The sequence below is a fragment of the Callithrix jacchus genome, chromosome 18 (genome assembly GCF_049354715.1).
Source record: "Callithrix jacchus isolate 240 chromosome 18, calJac240_pri, whole genome shotgun sequence".
Lineage (NCBI taxonomy): Eukaryota > Metazoa > Chordata > Mammalia > Primates > Cebidae > Callithrix > Callithrix jacchus.
This window is the reverse complement of record NC_133519.1, coordinates 9,895,310-9,910,621: the sequence shown is the minus strand read 5'-3', so window position 1 is coordinate 9,910,621 and position 15,312 is coordinate 9,895,310. Positions and strand designations below refer to the sequence as shown.

Here is a 15,312-nt window from a genome sequence, read left to right as displayed (position 1 = left end):
GGAGACAAACGTGGATAAACACACCTGCCATGCAGGGTGATAAACATTAGAAGTACAGAGTCCAGGGTGCAGTGGGGGTACCGAGAAAGAAGTGTGCAATTTAGGAAGTCAGAGAAGTTTTGCAAATGAGGTCGTATTTAAGTTAGTTTTAAAGAAGAGGTAAGAATCCACCTGCTACACCTCGGAGTTACTCCAGGTAGAGGGAACAATATGTGCAAAGGGACTGAAATTTGAAGAACGTAGTTCACTTGGGGAACTCCCAGTACAAGGAAGGGCATGATGGGAGGTAGATAAGGCTGGAGAGATCGGTAGAGCCAGATCATGAAGGGCCTTGTTTGTCCTGTATAGAATTTTTTTTATAAAGGGTCTCACTGTCCCTCAGGCTGAGTGCAGTGGTGCCATCGTGGCTCACTGCAGCATCGACCTCCTGTGCTCAAGCAGTCCTCCCACCTCAGCCTCCTGAGTAGCTGGGACTACAAGTGTGTGCCTCCACACCCAGCTAATTAAGTTAATTAATTAATTGATTTTTTTTTTTTTGTAGAGCTGAGTTCTCACTACATTGGCCAGGCTGGTCTTAAACTCCTGGACTCAAGTGATCCTCCCTCCTTTGCCTTCCAAAGTGCTAAGATTAGAGGCGCAAGCTACCGTGCCTGACCCCATGTAGGAATTTGGTTTTTGGTGTGTTTGTTTTGAGACAAGAGTCTCACTCTGTTGCCCAAGCTGGAGTGCAGTGGCACGATCTTCGCTCACTGTAACCTCTACCTCCCAGATTCAAGTGATTCTCCTGTCTCAGCCTACCAGGTAGCTTGGATTAAAGGCGCATGCCACCACACCATACCTGGCTAATTTTTGTATTTTCAGTAGAGATGGGGTTTCACCATGTTGGCCAGGCTGGTCTTGAACTCCCAACCTCAAGTGATCTGTCCACCTCAGCCTCCCAAAGTGCTGGGATTACAGGCGTGAGCCACTGCACCTGGCCTCTGTATAGGAATTTGAATCCTATGCTTTAGCCATTGAAAATCCTTTGAAGAATTTAGAGCAGCGGGATATAATAATATCATATTTGCATTTTAAATTGTTCATAGTGGTTGCCTGTGGAGGCCAATCAATGGATGGAGAGAGAGGGGTGGGGTTAGGGAGCTATTTCCTGGGGTCCAGGTTATGAAAACCTGAGGTAGAATAAAAGAGCTGTAGCCTGTGGAAGGTTTTAGATGGATTTGAGAGAGATTTCAGGTAAAACTTAGTGAAAGATTATTTGTGAGGACAAGGCAAGAGAGAAGTCCAGGACGGCTCCCTGGCTTGTGACTTGGATGATTAGGGAAATGGCAGGACTATTTGCTACAACAGGCAATATCGGAAGAGGAATAGTTTGAAAGGGTGGGAGACAGAGATGAGAGAATAAGCTCAGGTTTTTATGTGTTGAGTTTGAAGTGCCTGTATGTTTCCCAGGTGAGGTGGAAAGAATTTGGGGCTGCAGATACATTTGGAGTCATGGAAATTTGGGTGCTTAGGTCTGTGAATGAAGTTTCAATGAGAAGATGGAAGGCCTAGGGCTAGAATAGTGGGTGCACTAAGTTTGCTTCAGGCACAGAAATGGGAGTCCACAAAGGTGACCAAGACACAGGGCCAGAGAGAAGCAGGAAGAGTAGACAGTAAGTATCAAATGCTTTTCCTGAATCTCTGTAGGAGATAACACCCTTCTATAACATTTCTTTATTATAATTGTGAAATTATTTGAAGAGATTATGAAACTAAGGCAGAAATGTTAGATGAATTGTGCAGGTAGATGTTGAAATTGCTCAGGAAGATGGTAGGATTTTGTGGTTTTTTTCTCCCTGCTGGAAGCTTTTGAGGATAGGGATTGTGTGTAGTTCACTGTTGTGTTTTTAGTCCTGAGCATAGTGCCTCACATAGAGGCACTCCAAATATTTTTGTTGAATTAATGAATAAGGTGGGTAAGAGACTAGATGTCTTAGTGAGCAGGCAGGTTTAAACGTAGAGAGGAAAAGCTGGAAGTAGATGAGGTTGTGGCCAGAGTAAAATGTTTGAGTTTAAGATTTAGAGATGGAATGGTTTCAGGAAATGGCAGGGTCCAGGTTTGAGTTGTTATGGAGATGGAGGTGTTAGTATTAGAAGAGATTATGAAATTCTAAGGCAGAAATGTTAGGTGAGTTGTGCAGATGGCCTAAAATTGCTCAGGAAGATGGTAGGATTTAAAGTCATATAAGTGCCTTTGGTCCCAGCTACTCAGGAGGCTGAGGTGGGAGGATTGCCTAGGGGTTGGAGGTTGCAGTGAGCTGAGGATCGCGCCATTGCCCTCCAGCCTAGGCGACACATCGAGACACCATCTCAGGGGGAGAAAAAAAAGCTCTATAAGGCAGATGTTTAAGTCTTTGATAAATATGAGGAATAGGCACAACATTTTCCTATGGTGAATGAGTTAAATGAGTAAGAATCAGGGCAGTTTCAGGGATCAGTAATGCCCTAGAGTGGTACAGTGAAAGAACATGAGCTCAGACTATCTAGGGTCAGACTTTGGGCCACCTGCCTGACTTTTCAAGTCTTTTTTTGTAAGTTGGGAGTAACAAGACCATGTTGCAAGAGTTTTGTCATTAATGACTAAGAGTGGTTTTTAGAAGTGCTTAACTGATATTAACTTCTTCATTTTTATTCTTGACTGCTGTCATTCAAGATGGTATGGAAGTAGGGGTGATAGGCAAAGATAGCAGAGGCAAAATTTGAACAAGATTATTTATTCTACATGTTAAGTTTATATGATGGGGTCAACACAAATATTTATGAATGAATGTATGTACAAGCAAGTACTGATATAAGAAAGGATTTTGTAAAATAAAGGCCACGGTTTGACTTATAACACTGTCATGATATTGATCTACAACAAATGTTTATGTAAAGAAATGCTTTGTCTAATAGTTTTCCGTGAATATTCCATCATGCATGGGAAGTAGGTTCTATTTTCCTGGAGAACAGAATAAAGATCGTTATGTGAAAGTTACGGTGCGGGTGGGGGGCTGGTGATAGCTTTTGCTTTAGTTTAGAAAAGCATTTTCTAACAGTTCAAGCTGTCTAACAATAAAGGGGACATTATGGCAAAGTAAAGATGTCCTTTTCAGACCTTGTATTCAAGTGGAGACTACATGATTTATGTCAGAGATGTAATAGAAGGATTCTTGCATGGGGGCAGGTAATTGGATTAAGAAATTGCTAAAGGCCCTTTCAGTTGGAAGATTTTGATGCCCAATGAGAATTGTCTTTATACCATTAAGTTAAATAGTTGAGAGCCTCCAACTCTTTTCCTTTCTGCTGAGCACCTGTTTATGATTGCTATTTTGTGTACTTACTGTATATTTCTCACATTCTCTCAGAACGTTATTAAAATGGCTTACAGTTGCATTACCTTTTTTTTTGGACACAGAGTCTTGTTTATTTGAAAGGTTGAAAGCCACTGTTTTTTTTTTCTTCTTCCTCCTGTGTGCCAAGACAGAGCCAAAGACTGTGTGTGTATTATGTTTTTTTTTTGTAACAGGGTCTCACTCTGTTAAACAGATTGGAGAGAAGGGGCATGATTGTCACTCACTATAGCCTTGATCTCCCAGGCTCAAGCAGTCTTCCCACCTCAGCCACTTCAGTAGCTGGGACTATAGGCACACACCACCATGCTTAGCTAGTTAAAACAATTTTTTAGAGACAGGGTCCCACTGTGTTGTCCAGGCTGGTCTCAAACACCTGGGCTCAAGCGACCCTCCTGCCTCAGCTTCTAAAAGTGCTGGGATTACAGGCAGGAGCCACCGTGCCCAGCACAAACTTTTTCCTTTTTTTTTTAAACAGAGTCTTGCTCTGTTGCCCAGGCTGGACTGCAGTGGTGCCATCTCACCTCATTGCAACCTCCACTTCCCTAGTTTAAGTGATCCTTCTGCCTCAGCCTCCCTAGAAGCTGGGACTAGCCACCCCTCCCGGCTAATTTTTGTATCTTTAGTAGAGATGGGGTTATACCACGTTGGCCAGGCTGGTCTCAAACTCCTGACCTCAGGTGATCTGCCTGCCTCAGCCTCTCAAAGTGCTGGAATAACAGGTGTGAGCCACCGTGCCTAACCAAACACTGTTTTAATCATTGGCTTTGATATCTCAATTTGGAATTTGAAAAGCTTAAGCCAGGTATTAGTGGTGATGTAACAAAAGCTTTTGTTCTCACTTGTTGGGATTAGGTCAGTGTCCACAGTATGCACCTGGAGACATCAAATATAGCAATGTGCTGTTAAGAAGTTTGGCTTAGTGCCTCAAATTTTTGCTAAAGAGCAGGGCATTCTAGAGAATGTTTAACCTGTAAATTATTTTGTTAAAATGTTTTTTGAAAAGAATGGCCTGTGTGCTATGTTGACATGTGAGCTCTATGATGCCATAACGCTGGTTTCATTCACTTCTCTCACTCAGAAGTCTGTGTCTGGCTGTGAAATTGCCTACATGCCTATGGCTTAGTCAACTCTTTTCCTTTCTGCTGAGCACCTGTTTGTGATTGCTATTTTGTGTACTTACTGTATATTTCTCACATTCTCTCAGAACGTTATTAAAATGGCTTACAGTTGCATTACTTTTTTTTTTGGACATAGAGTCTTGTTCTGTCATCCAGGCTAGAGTGCATTGGCGCGATTTCAGCTCACTGTAACCTTCACCTCCCGTATTCAAGCGATTCTCCTGCCTCAGCCTCCTGAGTAGCTGGGACTACAGGCATGCACCACCACCCCCAGCCAATTTTTTGTAGTTTTAGTAGAGACAGAGTTTCACCATGTTAGCCAGGGTGGTCTCCATCTCCTGACTCCACTTCATGATCCGTGCGCCTTGGCCTCCCAAAGTGCTGGGACTACAAGCATGAGTCACCACGCCAGGCCACATTACTTTCTTTTTAAAGAAAGAAGATTAGGCTGGGCACGGTGGCTCACTCCTGTAGTCCCAGCACTTTGGGAGGCTGAGGCGGGTGGATCACAAGGTCAAGAGATCGAGACCATCCTGGTCAACATAGTGAAACCCCGTTTCTACTAAAAATACAAAAATTAGCTGGGCATGGTGGTGTGCGCCTGTAGTCCCAGCTGCTCAGGAGGCTGAGGTAGGAGAATTGCTTGAACCCAGGAGGCGGAGGTTGCGATGAGCTGAGATTGTGCCATTGCATTCCAGCCTGGGTAACAAGAATAAAACTCTGACTCAAAAAAAAGAAGATTAAAATTTATTTTGCAGCTATGCATTTGGTTTTGGATTATTCACATGTATAAGTTATTTGAGCTACTACCACTTCCTTCTGTGGCTAAAATGGGTTTGGAGAAGAAATGCTTGCCTGTATTGGGGAGGGGGGGATTTATTCATCTATTAATTCTGAAGGTATTTAATTCCTAATTCCTGAAGGTAAGGGACTAATTTACTTTATATCTTGACATTCTGAATTTGAAGAATCTTAGACCAAAAATTCTTTATGTATTAGTAGTTCTTTCTGATAATTATGATATTGAAACTGAGGTAAATTTAATATTAATAATATCTAGACTGATAGATAGTCAAAGATAATAGATGATGAGGCTGTAGTGAACTGAAGAAGTTTATTTTTTAAACCTTGAAAGTATCTTAGGAGTCATCTAATCCAAGTCTAGGTTATAGAGGAGGCAACTGAAACCCTGTAAGTAATTTGACCAAAGTCACCTAGTTAATACATATAGGTGTAAACTCACGTAATGTGAGGGTGGTGAGAGTGGTGACAGCATGTTGACGTCCCTTTAGAAAGGAGGGTTTTTAAACTTAGAAATAGAAGGGTGATAAGAAGCGCCCTAGAATTTCTGATCTGGTAAGCTTCAAATTGGTTGGTTTCTTGGTAGCTGATGTGGAAGTTGGCTTAGTCATTGAATCATTTATTCATCGGGCATTTGACTACCTACTGGATTATAGATGCTACACTAGATGTTGGAGCTACAAAAATGAAGAAATCGTGTCCCTGCACTCACGGATCTCTTGTACACTAGAACAGGACAAGAGAGAATACTTTCTGTTTTGCCATCTCTCTCTCTCAAAAAAAAAAAAAATCCCGTTTTAGCAAGTTAGTAACCTGCTGATTTTATAACCCACAAATCTTTTTTGTTTATGTGCCTTGTCACTTAGTGCCTTTAATAATTGTACTTTGACCTTTCCCAAAAGGCAGGGGATTGGTGGGTATGGTAGGGCAAGTGTACCGGGCAATTTTATGAATGACTCTTGTATAGAAAGCTACAAACCTGGCAGAATTTGGTCAGAGATTTTTCTTCACTCTATTATTGCTTCCCCAGTTGGGACTTTTAACCTCAGAGGAATGTTGGATTGGCGCCAGGCTGTCAGGTCAGGGACATAGTTTCTGCCAGAGTCTGAAATAGGAGATCTTTTTCAGTTGAACTTACTTGGCAGTCATCGGTCCCGCATGGAGAAAGACATGTTTTGGAGTAGACATGTTTCCTAGATTCATAAGGGTAATAGACATTGGCTCTTGTTATGAACCTGTGGGGTCCCCACTCTGCTTTGTGGAATAGCTTATTTTATTTATTTGTTCGTTTGTTTGTTTGTTTGAGATGGAGAGTCACTCTTTCACCCAGGCTGGAGTGAAGTGTCACAATCTTGGCTCACTGCAACCTCTGCCTGCTGCAGGTTCAAGTGATTCTCCTGGCTCAGCCTCCCAAGTAGCAGGAATTACAGGGGCACGCAACCCAGCTAATTGTTGTAGTTTTTGTAGATACGGGGTTTCGCCCTGTTGGCCAGGCTGGTCTCGAACTCCTGACCTCAGGTGATCCACCTGCCTCAGCCTCCCATAGTACTGAGATAAAGGTGTGAGCCCCACTGTGCCTGGCCTATTCATGTATTTTGAATAGTTTAAGCTATCAATTTACTCCTCTGCTAGCATCAAAACACTAGTTAACTCTGAAATTATCCAGTGTATAGTAATTGTTCATTCATTCAAGAAATATCTACTGACAGCCAGTATGCCTCGCACTGTGCCAGGTGATACATGCAGAAGATACATTAGTGAAGGAGACATACAAATTTCCTGCCTTCAAGAAACATGTATTAGAGGAGATGGCTAGACAGCAACTAATTAAAATGATTTGAGAGTATTCAAGTGCCAGGAAGGAAATAAACAAGGCACCATGTTAGAGACTATTGCAGGTGGGGGGTTCTTATTTTTCTTTTTAATTTTTTTTGTTTTCCTTTTTTAAATTAATTTCTGCCTTTATTCCATTGTTAAGTGGGGAGTTCTTTAGGGTTGGTAGCCTGTTGCTTCCTTCCTTTAGTTTGGATAAGCAAACTCATGGTAGGAAAGCAGTGCTCAGGAAAAGTACAGGGAAAGCATTATTCAGAATGGCATTATAGGTTACTGGTTAATGCAGGCTTTAGGATACTAATGTTGTCTGGGTGCAGTGGCTCATGGCGTGGTAATCCCAGCACTTTGGGAGGCTGAGGTGGGCAGATCACGAGGTCAGGTGATTGAGACCATTCTGGCCAACATAGTGAAACCCCGTCTCTACTAAAAATACAAAATATTAGCTGGGTGTGGTGGCGCACGCCTGTAGTCCCAGCTACTCTGGAGGCTGAGGCAGGAGAATTGCTTGAGTCCAGGAGGCGGAGGTTGCGGTGAGCCGAGATTATGTCACTGCTCTACGGCCTGGCGCCTGACGAAAGAGTGAGACTCTGTCTCAAGCAAACAAACAAACAAAACCAGATACTAATGTTAATGAAGAGATAGGAAATAAAATGTTACTCTTCATAACTTTAAACTGCTATCAACTGAAATGAATGAGCTAGGATAGTTTCCCCATTTGGTTAGGAAGCTGCTGACATGGGCTGTGATTATCCTGTTCCAGTGTAATTTGAGCCTTATGTATTGATTTCTTCCTCAGGTAGAGGCCTGAAAATTGATCTTTGTTCTACCTACATCCAGCTGCCTGAAGGTGCTTAATGATCACATGACCCTGGACATGGATGCTGTCCTGTCGGATTTTGTCCGTTCCACAGGAGCAGAGCCAGGGCTGGCACGAGATCTCCTTGAAGGTGAGGAGTCGTAGGGGAGAATGAGAAAAGAATAAGTAAAATGTGGTGTTTATCATTAGGATAATTTGGAACATTTAAGGTGATCAGAAAGATACTCTGTGAATGGTAGGCCTTACAGTTAATTCTAATGATATACTTTGTGTATAACCCATCATAATTTTAAATTTTAAATTCCCCTTTTCACATTGAACTTCCTGGGGTAGCTTTTTCCACTTGATGCTCAGGCAATGCAAGTGAAAATTTATATTAGTCCATTACAAACATTATTTTATTTTATTTATTTATTTATATTTTTGAGACAGAGTCTTGCTCTGTTGCCCAGGCTGGAGTGCAGTGGCATGATCTTGGCTCACTGCAATCTCTGCCTTCCAGGTTCAAGCAATTCTCCTGTCTCAGCCCCCTGACTAGCTGGGATTACAGGTGCCCACCACCACACATGGCTGTTTTCTGTATTTTTTAGGAGAGACAAGGGTTCACCATGTTGGCCAAGCTGGTCTTGAACTCCGTACCTCAAGTGATCTGCCTTCCTCGGCCTCCCAAATTGCTGGGATTACAGGCATGAGCCACCATAAAAACGTAATTTTAGATCTGTAAGACTTCCTCTTTATACATAAGTGACTTCAAGGTTTTCATGCTTGGGCTCATCCATGGTTTTGTTCTTTCTTTATGTAACATATATTATGGGTAATTCTGTGTTGAGTGAATCAATTTAATGTTTTCATTTTGCTGCTTTTGTTTACTTATATCTTTATATACATAAGTTTGAATGTTCTAAACTTTAAGGTCCTAAAGTGTTAGAATCATGTCCCTAGGATTCTTCGTTTAGAGTCACAAATAATAGATGAAAATATGAAAATATATAATGACACAAACAGGCAGACCTATGGGGAAGGGGCAGGTTCTTAGCATACATAGGTAATATTTTAAATTGTCAGCCCTTAGCAAGATGTCACAATTTGACATTTGCTTGGCTACCTGTGAGAAGGGCATGAACTTGGAAACAGAAGATCAGGGTTTACATTCCAGTTTACTAATTCAGTACAACTTTGCCCTTAATTTGCGTTTTAAGTTTCGTCTTCTACTTTCCCTGTACTTCCTATGCTCCAGCCGGGCCTGACTTGCGACCTCTCGCTGATCATGTCAGGTTACTTCCTCAGTCTGCAACATTTCTTTCCTCTATTATTCTCCTCACCCTTCAACTCGCAGCTCAAATGTTTCCTCTTTCATAAAATCCTTAACCTATCTGCATTCCTCTTACAAGATGTGTTGAACACTTAAGAGTGGTCAATATGTGCATAGTACTCGAGGATACTTTGTTCTCACAACCACCCTAAACTAAAGTCTTAATATCCTGGAGTTATAATTTTAAAACCTGAGACTCAGTGAAATGAAGTAGGATTTGAACCTAGGCAATCTGGTTTTGGAGTATGGCTCTAAACAATTATGTTACAAATTATTGCTAGCATGCAGGCACGCGTGCGCGCATTCTCTCTCTCTCTCTCTCTCTCTCTCTCTCATGCTGTGAAAGAAATGTTGAGGATGCTGTGAGAGTGAAGCGAGAACCCTAACTTAGATCTAGAGTGCAGGAAAGCCTTTTCTGAGGAGTGATTTTTAAGCAAAGCCCTGAAGGACAAGTAGGAGTAGCAAGACAAAGGGATGTAGAAGAGAGTGTTTATGTGGAATAAACAGCTTATGCAAGGGCCCTAAGTTGCAAGAGAGTTTGGCTCATTGGAAAAACTATTAATAATTGTGAGATAGCAAGAATCGTGCAAGAGGCCGAGCACAGTGGTTCATGCCTGTGATCCCAGAACTTTGGGAGGGTGAGGTAGACAGATCACCTGAGGTTCGGAGTTTGAGACCAGCCTGACCAACATGGAGAAACCCTGTCTCTACTAAAAATACAAAATTAGCTGGGTGTAGTGGTGCACGCCTGTAATCCCAGCTACTTGAGAGGCCGAGTCAAGAGAATTGCTTGAACCCAGGAGGCAGAATTTGCAGTAAGCTAAAACTGCACCATTGCACTCCAGCCTGGGCAACAAGAGCGAAATTCCATCTCAAAAAAAAAAAAAAAGAAAAGAATGGTGTAAGAGTGGTAGGCAGCTGGTTAAACAGGCAGGAAGCAGAAAATAAGGGCTCTAGCCAGGTGTGGTGGCATTCACTGTAATCCCAGCTACCTGGGAGGCTGAGGTGGGAGGATTGCTTGAACCCAGGAATTTGAGACCAGCCTGGGCAACACAGCAAGGCCTCATCTCTTAAGAAAGAAAACAGCCGGGCGTGGTGGCTCATGCCTGTAATCCCAGCACTTTGGGAGGCCGAGGCGGGTGGATCATGAGGTCAAGAGATCGAGACCATCCTGGTCAACATGGTGAAACCCCATCTCTACTAAAAATATAAAAAATTAGCTGGGCATGGTGGTGTGTGCCTGTAATCCCAGCTACTCAGGAAGCTGAGGCAGGAGAATTGCCTGAACCCAGAAGGTGGAGGTTGTGGTGAGCCGAGATCAAGCCACTGCACTCCAGCCTGGATAACAAGAGTGAAACTCCGCCTCAAAAAAAAAAAAAAAAAAAAGAAAAGAAAAGAAATAAAGAAGAAAGAAAAACAGAGGCCGGGTGTGGTGCCTTATGCCTGTAATCGCAGCACTTTAGGGGCTGAGAGGCAGGTGATCACCTGAGGTCAGGAGTTTGAGACCAGCCTGGCCAACATGGTGAAACCCCGTCTCTACTAAAACTATAAAAATTAGCTGGGCGTGGTGACGGTACCTGTCATCCCAGCTGTTCAGGAGGCTGAGGCAGGAGAATCACTTGAACCCAGGAAGCAGAGGCTGCAGTGAGCTGAGATTGTACCACTGTACTCCAGCCTGGGTAACAGAGTGAGATTCTGTCTCAAAAAAAAAAAAAAGGAAAAGGGCTGGGTGCAGTGGTTCATGCCTGTAATCCCAGCACTTTGGGAGGTCAAAGTGGGTAGGTCACAAGGGCAGGAGTTCAAGACCAGCCTGGCCAAGATGGTGAAGCTCCATCTCTACTAAGAATACAAAAATTAGCCAGGTGCAGTGGTAGATGCCTGTAATTCCAGCCGAGATCATGCCACTGCATTCTAGCCTGGCAACAGAGCAAGACTTCGTCTCACACACACACAAAAAGAGGCTGGGCGTGGTGGCTTACACCTGTAATCCCAGCACTTTGGGAAGCCAAATGGGTGGATCACGAGTTCAGGAGATTGAGACCATCCTGGCTAACACGGTGAAACCCCGTCTCCACTAAAAATGCAGAAAGTTAGCCAGGCATGGTGGCATGGGTCTGTAGTCCCAGCTACTCGGGAGGCTGAGGCAGGAGAATTGCTTGAACCTGGGAGGCAGAGGTTGCAGTGAGCTGAGATCACACCACTGCACTCTAGCCTGGCTACAGAGTGAGACTCTGTCTCAAAAAAAAAAAAAAAAAAGTTAAAAAAAAAGAAAAAGAAAGAAAAGAAAAAAGAGAATGCAGGGCTTTTGTAGGCCATGATGAGGAGTTTAAATTTTATTTTAGGTTCACTAAGAAACTCTGAAGGATTTTAATCAGGGGAGTGACATGATTGTATTTGAGTTTTTAACAATTGTATTTGAGTTGAGAGAACTCTGTGGCCAGAGAAGTGATTAAAACAGGAATATTGGCTGGGCATGGTGGGCCACGCCTGTAATCCCAGCACTTTGAGAGACTGAGGTGGGTGGATCACCTGAGTTCAGGAGTTCAAGACCAGCCTGGCCAACATGGTGAAACCCCATCTCTACTAAAAATACAAACATTAGCTGGGCGTGGTGGCACACACCTGTTATTCCAGTTACTTGAGAGACAGAGAGGAGAATCTCTTGACCCAGGAGGCAGAAGTTGCAGTGAGCCAAGATGGTGCCACTGTACTCCAGCCTGGGTGACAGAGCAAGACTGGGTCTCAAAAAAAAAAAAAAAAGAAAAAAAAAGTTAACTAATTGTATTGCAATAGGACTGTTGGGCTTTTGTTTTGTTTTGTTTGAGATAGGGTCTCACTTTGTCATCCAGGCTGAGTGCAATTGTGCGATCTCAGCTCACTGCAACCTCCGCCTCCTGGGCTCAAGTGATCCTCCCACCTCAGCTTCCTGAGTAGCTAAGACTAGCACACAAGCGCACGCCATGACACCTGGCTAACAGGACTGTTCAATACTGGTAATTGAAGAGAAGAGAAAAAATCAAAAGCTAACGGATTGTAGAGCAAAGAGATTAGAAGCAGAGAGACCAGACAGAGAGTTCCTTCCTAAAAGACCAAAGACCAATTAAAGATTATGAGGACCTCAAGTAGGGCAGTGGCAATAAAAATGGATAATAAGAAATGGATTTGAGAGATGTTTTAGGGGTACAAACAACCATGAAGATTGTGTGATCCGAGGAAATGTGAGGAGCTGAAAATGACTGAAGTTTCAGCGCCTGGAGGGATTGTGATGCCATTACTGATTTAGGAAACAGGAAGAGGAGAAGCAGCAAGCTTTGGGAAAGAAACTGATGGATATTCAGTTTGGCCCTGTGGATTGTTAGGACCTGATTTTTAGGAGATTTGCAGACAGTTGGAAATACAGATTTGATCCTCAAGGCAGATGTCACTCATTCACGCATTGATTCAGGAGAAGAGTTCTCCATTAATTCAGCAAATATTTATTATGTGACTACTATGTGCCAGGTACTGTTCTAGATGCCTAAAACAAAATAAACAAAATGTCCTAGCAGGAGAGAGAGTCAGTAAACAACAAACATGATAACTAAATTATAAAGCATATGATAAGCTGTCAAGTGCTATGGAACAGACTAAAGGGAATGATGAAGTGGGTTGTGATTTTTAACTGGGTAGTCAGGGTAGACCTTACTAACAATATGATGTTTAAGCAAATACCTAAAGCTGATGAGTTGTCTGTGTGGATATATTGGAGAAACAGCCTTCTAGGTAGAGGGAATAGTCAGTGGAAAGGCCCTAGAGTGGAAGTGGACTTAGCATGTTCTAGGAACAGCAAGGTCAGTGGTGACTGGAACAGAGTGAGCAAAGGGAGTCAGAACAATTAACTAACATAATGATTTAGAAGGAAAACCATCAGTAATGATTCAGAAGTAAAATTTTAAGTAAACCAAGCACTATTCTAAGTGCTTTCAACTTATTTAATCTTCGTAACAACTCTGTCAGGTAGGCACTGTTACTGTCACCTGCATTTTCACAAATAAGGAAATTGAAGCACAGCAAAGAGGCAGAAAAGTAGGCCAGAACATAGAAAGCTTTGAGTTTCAGGCAAAAGAGACTAAGTTTTATTCTGTAGGCAGTGGTAAGCCATTAAAAATCTTGATTATTAAACTAAAATGATCACAACTGTGCTTTAGAAAGATTAATCCTCATGGGATTCTTTGGAATGGATTGGAGGTAGGACAGTAGGTGACAGGAATTGAATTAAGGTTACCACCTTAATTCAGATGGAATAGAACAAAAATTATACAATACTTATTTATTGAATAATTGAACTGGAGAAAGCATCAGAAAAATCCATTGTGACAAATCTATCGTCAAAGGTCATTTCTTTAGTAGAATAGTTTCCTCTGATAAGCAAATGACAGCTATAAACTCTTTCACTAGAAAATGCACAAGCCCATGATCTTCTATGCAGGTTCAGTGTTTAGGACACACTAGAGTACATGTAGGCTAAGAACCTCTTTGGATCTTAGAGCTAGGGGACCTGGGCTTGAGTCCTGCTGGGTCTAGTGTGAATTAGCTGACTTTGGGCAAATAATTTACTTCTCTAGGCTTTGTTTTCTTTATCTGTAAAAGGAAGTTTTAATTTTAGGTTACTAGATCTTTAAGGGCTCTTTTAGTTCAGAGGGACAAAGTTTCTATCTTCATGGAGCTTACTTGCGAAATAGACAACAAATCAGTAAGTAAAGGCAGTTAGATAAATTAGATTGAAGTGTTAAAAAAAATTAAAACAGGGTAAGGAAAAGAACAGTGATTGAAATGTGCATGCATATATGCTTGCTGGTTTTGATGGGATAGTTGGCGTGATCTTTGTGTCTCTCCCGGCAGTTTCTCTGTACTCCGGGTGCACAGTTCCCTTTTTGCTTTGTCTCCTGACAGGAAAGAATTGGGATGTGAGTGCTGCCCTCAGTGATTTTGAACAGCTACGTCAAGTCCATGCTGGGAACCTACCTCCATCCTTTAGTGAAGGAAGTGGTGGCTCCAGGACCCCAGAAAAAGGGCTTTCTGACAGAGAGCCTACTCGCCCTCCCCGACCCATCCTACAACGGCAGGATGACATCGTTCAAGGTACTGGGGTGGCTGGGGAATGTTTCTGTGTATGGACTAGGAACGGAGCGGACTGTTAATGGAGTCATAAAGTCTAGTAATCCATTGGAGGGGATTCCATTTTTTCCCCTCCTCCCAGCGGAACCCAGATGGAGGCGGCCTCAGTCTGCCCGGGTGCTGCAGTCCCTCACTGTGTCTCTGCGTCTTTAGTGTTACCCTGTATAAAAGCCTTCCTCAGATACTGTGAAAGCAATAGAGGAAGGAGAACAGTGTGCTTGTTGATGTAAAGTTCACATAACGGTAGAACTGAAAGAGTTACTACCTCTTTGGGGGGTAATTTGTTAATATTTCCCAATATCTTATCAAAATTAAAATGCACACTCTTTGACTCAGCAATTTCATATCTAGGAATTTATCATATATGTGTATGTGCACATATATATCCTTAAAATAAAGAAATGCATAGGGCCGGGCATGGTGGCTCACTCCTGTAATCCCAGCACTTTGGGACACTGGGGTGGGTGGATCACCTGAAGTCTGAGACCAGTCTGGCCAACATGGTGAAAGCCCATCTCTATTAAAAATAGAAACATTAGCTGGGCATGGTGGTGCAGTCCTGTAATCCCAGCTACTCGGGAGGCTGAGGCAGAAGAATCACTTGAACCTGGGAGGCAGAGGTTGCAGTGAGCTGAGATTGTGCCACGGCACTCCAGCCAGGTGACAGAGCAAGACTCCATCTCAAAATAAATAAGCAAATGATCCTGCAGAGGCTGCAGTGAGCTGAGATCGCGCCACTGCACTCCAGCCTGCGCAACAAGCGCGAAGCTCCGTCTCAAAAAGAAAAACAAAAAACAAAACTAAAAAATATTTTAAAAATAAAATGTTTAGACAACTCAGTTTATTTTGTGCGTCATTTCTGGCAAATACTGTGTTAAGAGGCTACCTAACACGCTTTTG

General features: G+C 42.7%; 1 protein-coding gene across 8 annotated transcripts in view; it reads left to right on the top strand.

The window, feature by feature from the left end:
* OTUD7B (OTU deubiquitinase 7B) overlaps positions 1 to 15,312 on the top strand; it is a 62,734-nt gene that overhangs the window by 24,999 nt on the left and 22,423 nt on the right. For 5 of the 8 annotated variants that reach the window (XR_013529331.1, XR_004736525.3, XM_078355521.1 and 2 more), the window contains exons 2-3: positions 7,923 to 8,073; positions 14,188 to 14,376. Coding sequence is in view for 5 of the 8 variants with exons in the window: in XM_035279713.3 (XP_035135604.1) it covers positions 7,989 to 8,073; positions 14,188 to 14,376 (274 nt within the window). In the remaining 3 variants the exon portion in view is untranslated. Of the gene's footprint in view, positions 1 to 7,922; positions 8,074 to 8,533; positions 8,650 to 14,187; positions 14,377 to 15,312 lie in introns of all 8 variants that reach the window. The other 3 variants (XM_054247905.2, XM_078355523.1, XM_078355522.1) reach the window with 1 other exon arrangement.